The sequence below is a fragment of the Lepidothrix coronata genome, unplaced genomic scaffold (genome assembly GCF_001604755.1).
Source record: "Lepidothrix coronata isolate B3197 unplaced genomic scaffold, Lepidothrix_coronata-1.0 Scaffold7, whole genome shotgun sequence".
Classification (NCBI taxonomy): Eukaryota; Metazoa; Chordata; class Aves; order Passeriformes; family Pipridae; genus Lepidothrix; species Lepidothrix coronata.
In genome coordinates this window covers 5,458,102-5,474,485 of record NW_016690187.1, presented here as the reverse complement: position 1 = coordinate 5,474,485, position 16,384 = coordinate 5,458,102, and the positions used below count along the sequence as shown (strand labels likewise).

Below are 16,384 nucleotides of genomic sequence, written 5' to 3'. Positions count from 1 at the left end.
TGATAAATGATGACTTAGTGAGTGTAAAAATAATGTATTTTTCTGAGGTTAATGACAGGATTAGTGATTTAGTCTGAAAGAATAGAACCATGTGGATTTAGACTCATTTGTGGAACAGATGTAATGGAAAAGCATCAAAACAACATAGTGGTGAAGGCAAATCATTCCTGTGCTTTTATGGCTGGATTAAAAATAATACACTGAGAGCAGATATTAGAATGAACAAATAATTACAGTTTCTGCCCTTATTTACATTTGTGATATAGTTAGGCATGTGGAAAATGGCATCTTTCTGAGGTTTGTCAGTTTGTATTGCAGGCATTCACATTGTGAAATTGATAATACTGGGCCCATTAAAAAGAAAAGTAGGTCAGTGTGGAACCACCAAATGCTGATTTCCAGTGACTTGTGGGGCCATCAGACCCTGTGGACTCATTTATTTTTTTTTTAACTTGATTGCTTATTAGACAACTAATTCTGTCTTTTGGTCTTGAAAAAATATATGATGCCAGCTAAAATGAGAAAGTGACTGAACCAATACTTTTTCTCCTTTCCTTTTTTTTTCCCCTTCTATAAATCTTGGTATGTTTTACAGCTACATGCCTGCAAGACTTTGTGTACTGAAGGGCTAATGCCAGGAAATAATGAGAAACTGTGTGGAGAGAAGAAAGCTTGTACAGATTGCTGGACAAAACTAACCTTTTGGAAGACAGGCATAAAGTTTTGTGTCAACTTAAAACATGCAGGGTTTTTTAGCATCCAAGAAAATACCACTTCAAAAATGTAAAGATTCTATTAGGGGTTTGGTTTTAGGATTTTTTTTCCTGAAACAAGGACTCTTAATTGACACTGTTACTTGCTGATTTAACTCGTAAGAGTATTTATTCTATACATTAGAATATATAATTTCCCAAGATCTGCTTTGGAAATCTGAAAGATGCTATGCAGTGTAGAATTAGGAAACCTCTAAATATAGTGGATGAGTGTATCCAGTGGTATCATTTGACTGTATAAGTAGAGCTTATACAATTATGCAGCTTATAGGCTTATACAGCTGCAGGTCTACCTGTATCTTTTATCTATATTTTTAAGTGAAATGGCTCCTTGATAGTGTTATTAATGATTTTGCTGAGAAGGTGAATATAGCTTTGCTGACAGCTCTGAGCATTGAGCACAAAAGACCAGTGCACTGTCTGTTCTTTCCCTAAAAACACGTATTCATGTCATAGGTATTTATCATGTAAAGGATAAACCCTTTACCAACTAGTGGGAAGATTTTTTTTTCTCCTCATTGAAAAAGAGGAATTGTCACTTGGTTTAATACTTTTAGAAATAGCAAAGGCATCCAGAGTGTTGTCATATTCTTTTTCTGCTTTTGGTTTACATGATCTTGAGCAAAGGAGCTTACAGGAAGCTCATGCAAAGTACCATAGAAACCATATTTTGTTAACTTACTGACTTCATAAAAATGCTGCAGGAATCATGATAGGAATGCTGATTATGTGGTTTCCTGGTCGTTGAAAAGTAAAGCCTGGTTTTCTACAGCACTTTTTTCCCAAGTGCTTACTGCTGGTGAGGGAGTGTTCCCAGTGTGTGAGTTAGAGGTGTAATAGGTGCATACAATTTAGGGGTAATTTAACTTCCTTTCAGACACCTGAGATAGCAGTTTGTATTGCTGCATAACCCTGTTAATGTCAGGAAGGAAACTGTAAATAAAAAGAACCCAAATGTGTAAAGTTCTTTCTCTTTTTTTGAGGCAGGGTACCAGCAGTCAAATAAGAATGTCAGTTAAGATATGATCTTCGAAATTTCTTTTTTTTCTTTCTCCTTTTTTTTGGAATACTTAGTTTAAACAGCCAGTCTTGTTGGGGAGAATTGGTACTACATGTAAACAAATGTAACTTTTAGATTTTCCTGGAGGTATAGTAGTAATTTGCTCTGGGGTGAAAAAAAAGTTTGATTATTACTATTTATTTTACATACTCTATAGTATTCAGTTTGAGTAGTCTCAATTAGGATTTCTTATGCTGATCTCATATGAGGCACTAAATTCTCAGGGGTTGTGCAATAGCACAGACAGGCAGCTACTGCAGAGAAAACATTCTTTGGGATATGAGGCATGAAGGGTATGCTGTTTGCTATCTTGTAAAGCATTTTATGATCTTACTGAAAAAGACTTGTTGGCCATTTTAGGGAAGTAACTTTGGGATATATGATTTCAGCTGTCAAAAACTATGACCTTCCTAATACTGAGAGGACATAATCAAAATCTGAAATACAAAAGCTGAGTTATCAGATTACGAGGAACCATGGTTGTAGTTCCAGAGAGTGTGGATCTCCTGGCATCTTGAGGGGTAAAGTTGCTATCAGGGAAATGAAAATTTCATTCCTCGTATTTGTGTTGGAAAAAAGCAGTTGCTCTCAGTTTTGTGGTTAGTGTTTCTATCAGTTTAGAGCCTATAGGCACTGTAAAATTTGTGCCACAACTTTCTGACTCCCTTGAGATTCTGAATCCCAGATCTGAAAAGCATATTGCACAACTCTGTGAAGAGGCAAGGAAATGAACAGTATGTGGTCCTCTGTACAGGTACAGGTAACACTTGTTTTCTAGGATAGAAGAGCTTGCTTTCACTTACACCTCTCTAGATGTTTTACTAAATTAGGTCTCCATTTTTCCCTTCTATATAGACTGCCTTTTTGATGTTAGAAGCTGAACAATGTATTGTACCCCATTTGCCTCAAATAATAGCTATCACAGTGTATAGTGTCAGTCATTGCATTTCTCCACACTTCTTGATGCTTATTCTTGCACAGATCTGTGTATGCAACTATCATATTAGTGAGGTTTTGTGCTAGATGAATTTTTATGGTTATGTTTCCCCTGGCTTTTGTAAGCTGTAAGGCTCTTGCTTTTGTCTTTCTTTTCCTGTGTAGAGTTCATAGAAGATGTCAGAAGCTGCTGCCAAAAGCTAACTCTTTTTAGCATGTGCTACAGCAGATAAACAATCTTCATCCCAAAGAATGTTCTAACAGATCTGTATGTTTCTATACTGTTGCAAAAATGCATTTCCATATGGTTGTTCCTGGATTGTTGGTGTATTTGGTTGTATTCGTGGTTTTTTTCCCCCATTCTTTTCTTCATGTTTTGGTTCTCACTGATGTATTTCTAAAAATGGTTTAGTTCAGCAAAAGAACAATAGGCAAGATAATTTTGTACAGCTTTTTGAAATTTATGTAAGAAAGATGTGAGGTTCACTGTGGGTGAATACTAACTGGGCTTCAGTAACTATGTAATAATTGGCACCTCATTTATTTGGACACTTTTAGTCTCCAGTAGACAGTTGAAAATCTTCCCCCAAATGTGTTATGTTGTTTCATTCCATTGTGGCTATCCTTTTCCTTACTTAGGGATTTCCCAGGCTACCTGTTTACCTGCTGAAGATCATGCAATTTCTTCGTGGCAATTAAGGCAGCTCATTGCATGGAGGAGCATTTAGGAATCCACTTATGGAATTCAACACTTTTTTTAAATGCAGTTCATTGCTGGGATAAAGAAAGCTCAAGCTGGTGTATTGCCACCAGACATTTTCTTGTGGTTCATTAGAAACTGTTTGTGAACTGTCAGTTTGGTGCCCTTTCCTGTGGAACTTTGCTGGAACACTACATGAGTACGTGAAAATTGATTCCTACCATGTCATTTGTATTAACAATTTTGTGTCTGTGTTTTCTCATTAGAGTGGATGACATTCCACCAGGAATATCACTGCTTCCTGATAACATTCTTCAGGTCCTCAGGCTCCAGCTGCTACAGTGTGTCCAGAAAATGTCAGATGGCCTAGAAGAGCAGCAGCAGGCTCTGTCACTTCTACTTGTGAAATTCTTTATCATCCTTTGCAGGTATTTGTTCTGATTGTTACCTCAGCAATGCTATTGTTTTGTTTAAGAAATCTTGACACAGCCTATAAATATGGATTCTAATGACACATACAATGTGATTTGATGTTTTCAGTAGAAACAGAGAAATACCACTTCTCACAATCTTCAAATTAAAGGAAGAGGGAATAAAAGAGAGAAGGGTACAATGCAATAATCTTAGCAATAATATTTGCTATGAGAAAGGGAATAGAAGGCGTTTAGGTGTTAGATTCTCTGTAATTACAGAAGATAAATCTATGGGAATTCAAGATATGAGGTACTGGTATAATAAATACTTTTAAAAGAAAAAGTACACTCTAACAAGTGTTAGATATGAAATAAATTGAGAGAATTGTACAGGAAGAACTGTTTCACGTTTTTAACATGCTTAGCATTCCAGAAACAGCTTATGAAACTTCTATTACACTATGAATGCAGCTGATTTCCTTCTGAAACTTCTGCACTGAAGCAATGAATAAACTGCCTTTAGAGATCTATTCCTCACTATTTCTTCAGTCTTCTATTGTGAAGTGCATTGAGAGAGGAAGGGAAGAAAGTATAATAGGGAACCCCCTTTTCTCAGGAGTATTTGAGGCAGCATTTTTGAGTCCTTTAGTTCTCCTTACCTCTGAGACATACAGAGAGCTGTGTATGGCAGTGTTTAAGTATCCTGGGATTTTAAGTATAAGCTGAGTACCTGGTGATAATGTGTTTTTGAATTAAACTGTTGTCAGCCTTACTTGCTGAATAGTTCTCCTTACAACATCACTTTGGTATCTGATCTTTGTGACTTGTCCTCAAGACTGAGAAATTCTTTGTCGTTGCTTTATTTATGTTCTAAAATAATTTATTAGGTGTTTGTTTTCCTCGGGAGAATTTAAAGTGAATAAATGTTTCTAGGTATATGTTTGCTAAAGTTTTAGAAAGTGTATGCACTAGTAATGTGGGAGAAGTGGAAGTTATTGTCTTTTATCAGATGCCATTTCTGAGCTTTCTATTTAGAGTGTCCTGGGAATCTGCTTAACCTCTGAAACCCCAAATTCCAAAAAGAATTGGCCTACAGCAGAGTGACTTGAGCCTTTCTTCCTGTTAGATGAAAACTTGTGAGCTTTGTTACTGTGACAGAAGTAAACACTTAAGTACATGCAGTCTTTTGGAGAGTATTTTTTAAATGCTAGTATACTTTTGTATGTTTTAGCATTCTGTCTATAATCAAACATTGTTTGAACTAGCTTCAAATAGTACACTGTGTACAATTCTGTGGCTTTTGTGTTGTATTCATAGGAATTTGGCTAATGTGGAGGAGATTGGGATGTGCTCATACATTAACCATGTTATCACCATGACTACGTTATACATTCAACAGGTACGTGGTTAACAATTCCCATCAGTTATTTTTGCCCTCTGATACTTCCTGTTCCTGCTTATCTGATCTACTATTTCAACAATAGTGTTCTGTGGAGAACAGTTTGTGGGTCTGAACTGCTTTGGAGGTGACTGAGATTAATTTTCAACGTCTAGAAATTTTCTGACTGCAGCTCTCTTTTTTTTCAGTTAAAAAGCAAAACTAAAGAAAAAGAAGTGGAAGATCAGACCCCCATAGAAGAATTTGTGAGACATGCATTGGCTTTTTGTGAAAGTCTCTACGATCCATATCGAAACTGGAGGCAGCGAATAGCAGGGTATGCTTGGACTAGGACAGGATTGTAAACACTGTGGTTTATGATAACTTTAACCATGAATCAGTAGAATCACACCACAGAGAAGTGTTATGCTTTCTGAAATTGGATAGGGTTTAAATAACATTTTAAAATTATAATATATTCACTGGCAGTCTAGAAGTTAAAAGTTAAAAGAAAATTAAATTTGAGCGTATACTAAGTGGTGTTTGGTTGTAACTGACCGTCACGAAGGTCCTGTTGTTGCTTTCTCCTTTTAACAACTGGCCCATTTTTCTAAATGGGTGGAACAAAGAAGCCAAGAGGAAAGCAGTATGCAGACCTGACTGAATTAGGGCAAAAGAAGTTATTGAAGCTCATAGTATAGATATGTTGCATCTTTGAAAATAAGTTTATAAATGTTTCAACAGAATTATAACCCTTTAATTCGATGGTTCCCTCTCACCTAGTGAATCCATAATAATGTTTTGTGCCCATTTCAAATTGCATGGTTAAAACATTTTGCAGTCTAGCTGATGGCTTAGTTACAATAAGCATGGAATAAGCATGGAATAAATAAGAGATTGCTGGCTTCTTTATTTTTTTAAAAAACCCAAATAATTTTGTAAAATATTAAGCCATTTCTAGGTGAAACAGAACAGTGAATACAGAATTAGCTGTGATTCATGTTTTCAGGGTGAAATACTACTTCACTATGCTTTGTCATCCTGTAGGCAAAAGATAACTCCTGATTTTTGGCAGTTTTCTACTATACGTCCTATCATAATTTACTATTATGAGAAATAAATTAAAAAGTATGTCATGAACAAAGTATCATATCTGATTTCTTTGGTGTATGTTTTTTAATGTAATTGCAGACATTTCCTTAGTACAGTTGAAAGGAGCAGACAGAAGTATAAACCAGCTTCCCTCACTGTCGAGTTTGTCCCTTTCTTTTACCGTAAGTATCACTAACAGCCTCTTTAAAATAGTCATCTTTAGAGGACTGAACTTAGTGATCCTAAGTAACTTTCTCCTAAGAATGCCTGACAGTGTAAAAGCCCCTCGCTTTCTGAGGCTGAGTGAAGTGCGTTACTTTGGTTGCTTGCTTTTTGCTCGGAGCATCACTATCTTGCCATTCCCCCTCTCATCTTTGAAAGCCTTTTTCTTTTTTTTTCCAGACTTTATTTCAGTGCCCAACATGGTGTAATAGGGTTGGTTCTGTGAATTGCCAACTTTTCTGTTTATTAGTGAAAATAATAGCGCACATAAGGTTCATGTAGCAACTGTGCTGATAACTCTTATGGAAAAATAATCTTAGAAAAGTGTTCCTGCATTTTTGTCTCTTTAATATGATTTAACAGCCAGAAAGAATGGAGCTCTGTGCCATTCAACTAGCAAATGCTCCTTGGGCTTCAGTTTGGGAAACTCCTCTGTTTTCTCTCTGGTTAAGTCATTAAATATCATGATGGCTGCTTTGGGATTCATGTGTTCTTACCATTATAGATTGTTTGTGTGGAAAAGAAGGACTTACATGTCCATATTCTGTACTTAAATCTCAGGAAAGTGGGATGCTCAGCTAGTTTGCTGGTTTAGCATACTGAAGTGATAGTGCCAACAGAATTGAAGCAGCAGGAACAATATTGAGAGATGGGAAGTGAAGGAGTGAAATCAGCCCTTTTTGCAGCTATCTGTTTTTAATTGAAAATAAAAAATGAAGATTCTATTCCTGGAGTGGTAGTGTTTATGAATTTGATTTTTCTAGGTTTGAGTCACAGCTCCTGTTCCTTGAGATTCAGTCACTATGTGCATAAAATAGGATAGTTGCCAAAAAGACCAAATTGCTGATGGCACTAAAATGCCATTATCTATGTGCGAGAGTACTGGAAACCCACTCTAAAGACTGCTACTGAGGAGTGTCATCTGCAGGTTCTCTCCATTCAGTACAGTGCACTGTGGTTCCTCCTAAATCTCTTAAATATTATAGAATGTGACTGAGCTAAAGTTGTGCTGATTAGCAGACAAATGCTCATCTGCTTGTTGGCCAACTGACAGAAAAGACAGAATTTGCCGAGAATGTGCTTTAGACATTCTGCCATGACAGGACTAATTTGAAGGTTTTTAGTCTACCTAACCTAATGATTTATTCACAATCTGCTAGGTACTGCTCTTTTATATTTGTCTGAGGTTCTCCAAAAGATTCAGAGGCTATAAGTTAAGGGAGTGGTGGTACTAACACTGTAGCAATGTGATCATCTAAACTTCGTTTAATTTGAAGAACGGATTTAAAAACTAGCTCTGCAATTTTCTTTTAAAACAGGCTTATACCTTCAGTATATAGTCAGAAATCTTACTGGTCAATAACTAGTACTTGTCTTAAAGGTCATATTATTATTTTAATGCATATAAAAATCTCATTTTCAGTTTATAATGTTTCTTTAAAATCTCAGTTTTTACAAACCCAGGTAATTATCAGTTTTATTTTACAAAGTTATTGGAAGTTTTACAATAGTTAATTCCAAAAAATAATCAATTGTAGTTTGTTACAACTACTTTGAGTGTAGTTTTATTGCTTTTTAAAAAATATCTAGGTTATATATATATTGCTAAGAAGAGTTCCTGAGGCTGATTGTAACTAATTTATATCAGATATGGCATGAGAAGAGATGCAGGATAACTGCCTTTAAAGACTGCTAGAAAGGTTACAGACCTGCATGGGATTTGCTGGAAAGTTTGGCTTTAAGGGAGCAAACTCAGGGACTGTTTTTTTGAGCTACCTGCACTGTATATGGCATCAGACTTTGCATGCCAAAATTGCTCTCACCTTTCTCATGCTTGATAACTGGTTGTGTGTTAACACATCTTTCTATTTCCCATTAGTAGGGACAAGATGAGCTTATTTTACATTATAAATCAAGACCAACGGCTGTTGTGTCTATAGTTCTGTCAGCCTTCATTGAATGTTTTATGCAAGCTGAAGGTCTGGCCCTGAGAATTCCTGATAAATGTGGTCATGTTATGTTACTTTGATAATGCTGGAATTGATGTTTGTGTCTAACTTACATAAAAGTGGAGATTATATAGTTGATTTTATTTTTTTTTAATTTGTATGATGACAGGGAATATAGGCAGGGGTTTTTTTATTTAATTTGTTGGTGGGTTTTTTTGAGAGGAAAAGTTTGGTAAAATTTATGTGACCAGAGTAAGAAATTCTTCTTCTTTTTATTTACTCCAATCAGAATGCTTTCAAGAAAGTGAACATCTCAAGGAAAGCCTGAAATGTTGCCTGCTGCATCTCTTTGGAGCTATTGTGGCTGGTGGTCAGGTAAGGATGTTCTAAACCCTTTCCAGCTGCTGAGGCCTCCAAACGTCTGTTCCTTGCTTAAGGCTTTTAAACACCCCATAACCCATAAATGAGAAAAATTTACTATTGACTATGAATTGTTTCTATCTTACAAATTTTGGGATCATTCTGTGCAATAATATCTAAATGCTAAAAGCTGAGTCTTACTTTGTAGCAACACATGAAGTTGATCTCTCTTACTTCCAAGGTTGAAAGTAAACTGTTTCAGTAAGAGGCATGGAGCCCTTATACTTGGAAGCAATTTAAAATCTTTGAAAGAATATGAAGAAAAGAGAGTATTCATCATCATCAAAGCCACATCCACTTTCTCAGTTGACTTCTGTAATATCCTGCATACTCTGGTCACAAGCAGATGTTACTTCTTATGATCCTGAAGAAAGAGTGTTTTAAATGTGTTATCAGGGAGCTGCAAAGCCAGGCACTGCTCCATTAGGGAAGGCAAGCTGAGACTGAGCAGGAAGGCCAGACAGGCAGAGGCAGTTGGCCTAACTGGCAAAAGGTGCAGTCTCACTATACCTGAACAAGGTCTGGTGGTTGTAACCAGGGTCAGCCAGCCCAGACCACTAGGCAAGTCTGTAGTGATGAAACCTAATATCAAGCCAGGAAGTCTGGTCAGCATGTCAAAGTAAGGATTTGGTCTAGTGATGGTAACTGGAGTCAGTCAAGAGGCCAGTGGTTGCCAGCCCTGTCCAAAGTCATGAGGCAGTCTAAGGTCAAGCTGGGCAGTCAAGTGTGTGGGTCAGATTCAACAGTACATGGCCAGGCATGGACATGGCTGCAGTGTAGTTCAGGCAGGTAAAAGGTTGAGAGCCAAAACTTGAATGCAGTTCCCTAGAGAGGGCAAGAAGTCCCTGATAGGGCTTCTCAAAGGTCTCTACAAGCCTCCCCTCCTGTCCAAGATTTAAGGTGCCCCTGAGCCTATGCAGTCAGGCCTCCAGGAAGAAAGGCGAGGGGAGTGCACTCAGGGCCCAGACAAATATTTGCTAATTATTATGTTCTTATTCTTATTGCTAATTCTAAAGTATCATGAATGTCTTTATCTGAAATGAAAATTCAATTTAAAGTTTACCTAGAATTAGCAGTTTATTGAGGCTACTTTATATGAATTTTGTAACATGTTTTAAATTATATTTCCTTTTCCATATAAGTATTCTCTTTGAAAGAGAAAGCCTATTTAAGTGAACAAGATGGGATGCATTTCATCTGTAGCCATCAACATAATCCAATTAGAATGTTTCACGTTTATTTAAAAACTACAGGGCATTAAGAGACACAATAATGAATGTTTCATGATTCAGATAATTTGAGTAGACACTGCTGGTTTGAAGAGGTTTAATTTCCGTTTAAAATTAATTTATTATTATTTTTGCCTGATGGGTTTCAGAGGAATGCTCTTCAAGCAGTATCTCCTGCCACCATGGAAGTCTTGATGCGTGTTTTAGCAGACTGTGACAACTGGGATGACAGAAACCCTGAGGAAGTGAGCAGGAAGGCAGAGCTGACTCTGAAGTGCCTGACAGAAGTTGTCCATATCCTTCTAACCAGCAGTTCTGACCAGCGTCAAGTGGAGACAAGTACAATATTGGAGAACTATTTCAAGTTGCTTAATTCAGACCATTCTGCTTTACCTAATGCGAGGCGATGCAGGCAGTGGGAGAGCAGATTCATAGCACTACAGATCCAAATGCTGAGTGAGTACTCAACTGTCCAGTTTCTTGAAATATTTCTTGACAATAACTCTATAGCAAGTAATGATTGGGCCATGATAGTAATATCACTGAATGTTCTACCAAAAAATGTTCACTTGGCTAAGCAATTGAAAATTTTCTAACATTTCTTCTTTGATATTACTTTATATATATTCTAGTTTAATCATTTACTATCAAAAACCAAACCAAAACAAACAAAAACACCCCAAGAAAACCCCCAGAAGAAGTGATATCATATTGCTACCATTTAACCCGTGTCAAGGTTTGTAGACTGCCAGTATCCATGAAAAAAGAAAAATGTTGCTAGGCAACAACTGACACTCGTCAGCACTTTAGTAATGGCAGAATAAGACTGTTCTGTAATAAAATACCCATGTGGTGGCTGTTTTGTGATAGTTTGCTTTTCAAATGGCATTGTTCTAAACATTGGCCAGAAGTAATAGTCTGAAACAATTGGGTTTAAATTTTTGGGTAAGAATTCAGGGATTTGTTTTTTCCACTTTGATGTTCAGAATGGGAAATAAAAGTACTTGTTTTTCCATACTTCCTCAAATACTAAAGAATAGTACTGAGGCTGTGACGAATACTACAGTATAAGGCTGCTGTAGAATGCAGAGTAAAGCAAGTCTTCACGTACTTTAAAAAAAAGTAATGCTGCTCATGTGTTCAAAACTGGCAGTGACTTCAAACAGAGCTCCAAAACAATCAAAGATATTCATTAGCTGAATTTTTCTCCAGATATAGTAGGTTATGTGGCAATTTTTACAGCATCAAACTGTTCAGCTCTAGGCCTAGTGATCTGTGCTTAAAACATGTCATTCTTGATCAAAGAATGCAGAGCATATTGGTTGTTGTATATTTTTTCCCTATGTTTATTATGTAATCTGCAGAAAAAAATGCTTGATGGATTTGGCAAGTGTTTTGTCTTTGATGCCAGTTCTGTTTTAATTTTATAGATACCATCACAGCCATGTTAGACTGCACAGATAGGCCTGTTCTGCAGGCAATTTTCCTTAACAGTAACTGCTTTGAGCATCTCATTCGACTGTTGCAGAACTGCAAGGTACGTTTTCCCTTATCAGAGTACGTTTAACAGAACCTGTCTTGTAATATTACAAGTATATTAATTATCTTTTCATCTTCCTTATGAAATAGAAGCAATTTTAAAGTGTCTGCACACTGAAAGTGAAACTTTGGGTGGGTTAGAGCCACTAATGCCATGAAAGATCTCAAAGATTCAAGTTGCTCTAAAATCTGTTTTTTATTGCTAATGAAGTAGAGGTGTTTCTTGTCTGTCTTGTGATTAAAGCAGTGAATGCTTATTTTGAGTCCTGAGCAAAATACCTTTACAGACCCCATTCAGTCTCTAGAATCTGTTACGATAGTTACTGGAAACAATCCCCCCTGCCTTTTTGTTTTGGTTTATGTTGCGAGGGTTTTTTTTTTTCCATTTGTTTGTTTCTTTTATATTCTGTCACTGGATTGCTAGGAAGTCACAACTGCTGCCAGATGGAGGTCTGAACTCTAATTTCAGAGGCATATTTTTCCATTAAAAAAAAAATCTTGCTAGTGTGCCATTGTAAGTGTTTCAAAATATGAGTCCTGTGTGTAGCTGACATAAAACATGTGATCAAGCTGTTAAAAATGTTCTTTGATTGTTCTTTTTCTACATAGGATTTAGTGTTTTTGTCTCAATCCCAGATGGTCATAATTGGCAAACTATTGTCTTTCACTGATTGCTTTGTAGATTTTATTTTTCCTTGTGTAAAAGAACATAGATATGATATAGCTCTCTGGAATATTTTTTTCTCTTTTTGTGATATGTAGGTGACAGAGTTGTTTTGAGCTCTTTTGATGCTAGATAATTTAATGCTAGCTACAGTATGCAATTTGTTTCTTAATCCATTTAGATTTTGGATTAGAACATATTTCAGTGCAGTGATACATTAAAAATAAATGTGTTTGGATTATGTCTTAATTGTAATTATATTCAGTGGCAGAATGCCAATTGACTTGCACTGTTTTGAGTAGTGTTTGTAATTTTATTATCTTCTCCTGAAAATACATTGTTTGACCTTTCCATTCTCCTCCTCTGTTTGGGAATCTCTGCCTATTTTTGTACTAACCTTGTACTCTGTAAGAAACTTCAAGAAACTTCCCTTTTAGTTTCTTCTGAAGTCATCAACAGTTTATCTGTTCATGGAGAGTCCAGCTGTGTTCCTGCTCTCATAAATAAGTGGTGGAATTTAAGAAAGCAGGAACAGCTACTCTATTTTTGCAGCTTGTTGTTTTTATTATTCTGCCTGTAGATGTGTCAGAAGATACACTCTTTTAAAGTTTTTTCCTGTGATACTGTCTCACATATCACTGGGAGTGATTGGGTATCAGTACTTCAAGTTTGCTACGTTGTACACTTTTTTTAACCTTTCAAGGTCAAAATACCCCCAAGGATGAGAAGTAGGGAGCGGATAGAGATAGGGTAGGTGTTACAGTATATTTGTATTTTCAAATATACCGTATCTTAATTCTGAGTGTTTTTCACCTTTGATATCCAAAGAGATGGACTGTAATTTAGAGGTATCAGAAGGTGCTTATTCTGTTCTGAGAGTCATTTAACAAAGTGGTTTGTCGGTGCTGAATCTTTTCTTGTCTATTAAACTCTCTCAGAGGTCAGACTTTGAGTAAAGCACAACAACCTCTAGCAGTATGCCTGGTTAAAAAAAATAATTTTGAACAGCTTTTTAAATGGAAGGGTTAAAGCCATATGGACATTGTAATAATCTATTTTTCCTTTTCACAATATATATTATGAGAAATTAAGTAACTCATGAAAAATTCCATGTATTTTTTTTTATGTCTGCTTTTGCTTCTGTTTAATGTTCTTATTCTTAGTTGTTAACGTTAGAGCCCTCTGAGGCATATTATAGTTATTCTGCACTGTTAAGTACTCTTGACTGTGATGTACCTTTCAAAGTGACTTGTGTTTCTAACCATGTGCTTTTGCACCTATGTAAGTCAAAGCAATATCTTAAGTGTTGTCCTTTGTTTTGCCCTAATTTATGGAAGTTGATTTCTCAGGTTGTTATTCTTCAGAGAGACTGCCTAGCAGATAATGGCACAAAATGTGTGTTTGTGTGGGGTGGGGAAAGACAAATACTTAGTTTTTACCACTAAGAAACACTAAAAGAAAGTGTTGTTTCCCTTTTTTTTTTTTTTTAAGGGACTTTTGATACGTTTTGGTCAGGGATTTTTTTAACAGTGTGGTAGAAACTTAGAAGGAGGTAAATTTAAGTCCTGATTAGGTTACAGCTAAAGTTTGCACACAAGTTGACTGCAATCAATTATGAATTTGGGTGAACTTTAAATTTACAAATTCAGGAGCTGACTAGGAATCCAGCTAGTTCCAACAGAGCAGTTCCTTTGCTAAAGATGCAGTATAGATTTATGTTTGATTTAAAGCTATTTACAACCTTCCTGATTCTTAGGATGATGTCAGATATTTTGCCTTTCTTCCTGATCTAAAGACTGTGTACCTCAGAAATTCTGCTACTGTGCTGTTGGAAGATTAAATTATTCTGTCTAGGTATCTTCAGCCTTCACCTAGGATGAAACATAAGTAGAAGGTGGTGAAACATCTGTATCCATTTCTTTGCTAATGCCCCACTGTTGTCTTTATTTCTTACAAGCAAATTTTTGAGAACCTCCTGTCATCTTGCATGTTGTAAATGAAATTAGAGATGCTAAGCTGGAGACCAATAAAAATTCCAGATAGATCTCTTTCCTTGTCTCAGCAATTATATATTTTCTTTTTTTTTTTTTGAGGTAAAAAATGAATTACTCTTTAGAAAAAAATACAGTGTAATCTTCAGTATTAAGAATTAACAGAAGACTAATAATAATGGAGGATTGCATCTCACTAGTGTGAGAACACTTTCTTTTTTTTCTCCTTTTTTCTTTTTTTTTGGGATGTGAAATACAAACCCAAGGCAGCCTCCACAGGTTTGGCTGCAGGTAACTGTTTAATGTGCAATTATTTCCATTATTCTTGTCTCTGTTTCTAACAGCTGTTTTTAAATGCTAACAATAAAGTCGCAGACAAGAGTGAGAAAGACCTTACCAACAAATTACTGACAGAAATGAATGAGGACCAGGTACCTACCTAAACTGTATTTTGCTTCAATCAAAGTCAAACCACAATCACAGGAAAATTGATTCCTGTGCTTCACCTTAACCATCCTATTTAAGCCTTCTGCAGCAAGCTGAACTTGTGTTGCTGCACACATCAGTATTTCCTGTCTCTCAGAAAATGATTTTTCTGAATAACAGATTTAATTCAATCTTATGTTTTATTCATCTACTTCAAACTGCAGATATTTGCAATAGACTGGGCCTCAGTTATGCTTCTTTTAAGGAAAAGGTGAAGTACATGAATGGAATCCAAATAAATTCTCTCAACCTGGTGGTGATTTTTTTTCCCCTCGTTTTCTTCTTTTTTGCTTCTTTGTCTCAGCACTGTGGTGTTTTGGATTCTGGGGCCTTGTTTGTGAATCTCAATGGTTGTGTTTGGTGTCCTGATTCTTTGCTTGTCATCAAGAACAGATGTTCACAAAACAATGGACAGGCTGAATCAGGGAGGTAGGAATAGCCTGTTGTTTTACTTTTTCCAAATATTATGGAAAGTTTCAAATGCAAATTGTTGTATTAATTTTATAGTAGAATTATTTTTTCTGATTAAAACTGTAAAGAAATGCTAAATACAGGGGATGGTAATCTACAAATTGTGATTTTTAACTAATAGCTTTGGCTTTTTTGGACACAACACAACGCTCTAACCACATCTAAATGTTTCTGCACATCTAACTTGGTCTTCTAATTCTTGACATTTGATTTTCAAAATATGTCTGAGATGCATATAATATTCCAGAGATGATGAAAACAGTACATTTGTTTGTACAGTGTTGCTAATTAGGCGTACGGATGGATGCAAAATAGTGCTCCAACATTTCTGTTCTTAAAACCACCATAGAAATATCAATATAGACAAGAATTACAGGAAAAAACCTCAAAGGATTGCTTAAATTGGAGAGAGAGGTGTTGATCAGTGCAATGAGACTATGGGTGAGGTAGCCACCTAACTCTGGCTGTGTGACTTATCTCTTATAATTTGTGTGTTTGTGTGCTGCATTGGTGTGTAGGGCCTTGGATGGAAAAGAAGACACTTTATATGAACTGCAGGTGCCTGATTGTCCAGCAGCACACACACACATACTGCAAGAGATTTCCTGATTGTTTTCCTCCCTCCCTCTTGAGGTTGTCCATTACGCGCATGAGGAAAACTTGTTTGTCCTTTAGACTATTTGAAGTGCAGCGTGTGTTGTGAATGCTTCTCTCCTCTTGAAGTATGTGGATAGTTGTCTACCGTGGTGTAATTCCTTGTATGCTGTGGGGTTATGAAATCTTGACTGGTGGGGAGATGATTTTTGAAGCATGTTGCCAAACTCTTGGTTTCCCTCCTGGCAGGAGGGCACAGTACACGTTTTGGAGCTCAACCGTCTTTGGGCATTTGTTTATGACTTCTGTACCTGCTACTTTCAGGTGTTTCAGGGACACCTGGACTCCTTGGCAGTATCAACCATTCAAGCCCTCACAGCAGTAATGCACAAGTCTCCAGCTGCAAAGGTAACAGTATACATGCAGAGGTCTATTTGCAGTAGGCTTCTTGATCTTTTTTCCACTTA

General features: G+C 36.4%; 1 protein-coding gene across 1 annotated transcript in view; it reads left to right on the top strand.

The window, feature by feature from the left end:
- The window catches only part of NBEAL1 (neurobeachin like 1), an 81,303-nt gene that overhangs the window by 20,906 nt on the left and 44,013 nt on the right, over positions 1–16,384 (top strand). Inside the window, exons 4-11 of the mRNA XM_017834161.1 lie at positions 3,736–3,897; positions 5,200–5,281; positions 5,470–5,597; positions 6,452–6,534; positions 8,813–8,898; positions 10,322–10,628; positions 11,603–11,709; positions 16,242–16,325. Coding sequence (XP_017689650.1) covers positions 3,736–3,897; positions 5,200–5,281; positions 5,470–5,597; positions 6,452–6,534; positions 8,813–8,898; positions 10,322–10,628; positions 11,603–11,709; positions 16,242–16,325 — 1,039 coding nt within the window. The remainder of the gene's footprint in view (positions 1–3,735; positions 3,898–5,199; positions 5,282–5,469; positions 5,598–6,451; positions 6,535–8,812; positions 8,899–10,321; positions 10,629–11,602; positions 11,710–16,241; positions 16,326–16,384) is intronic.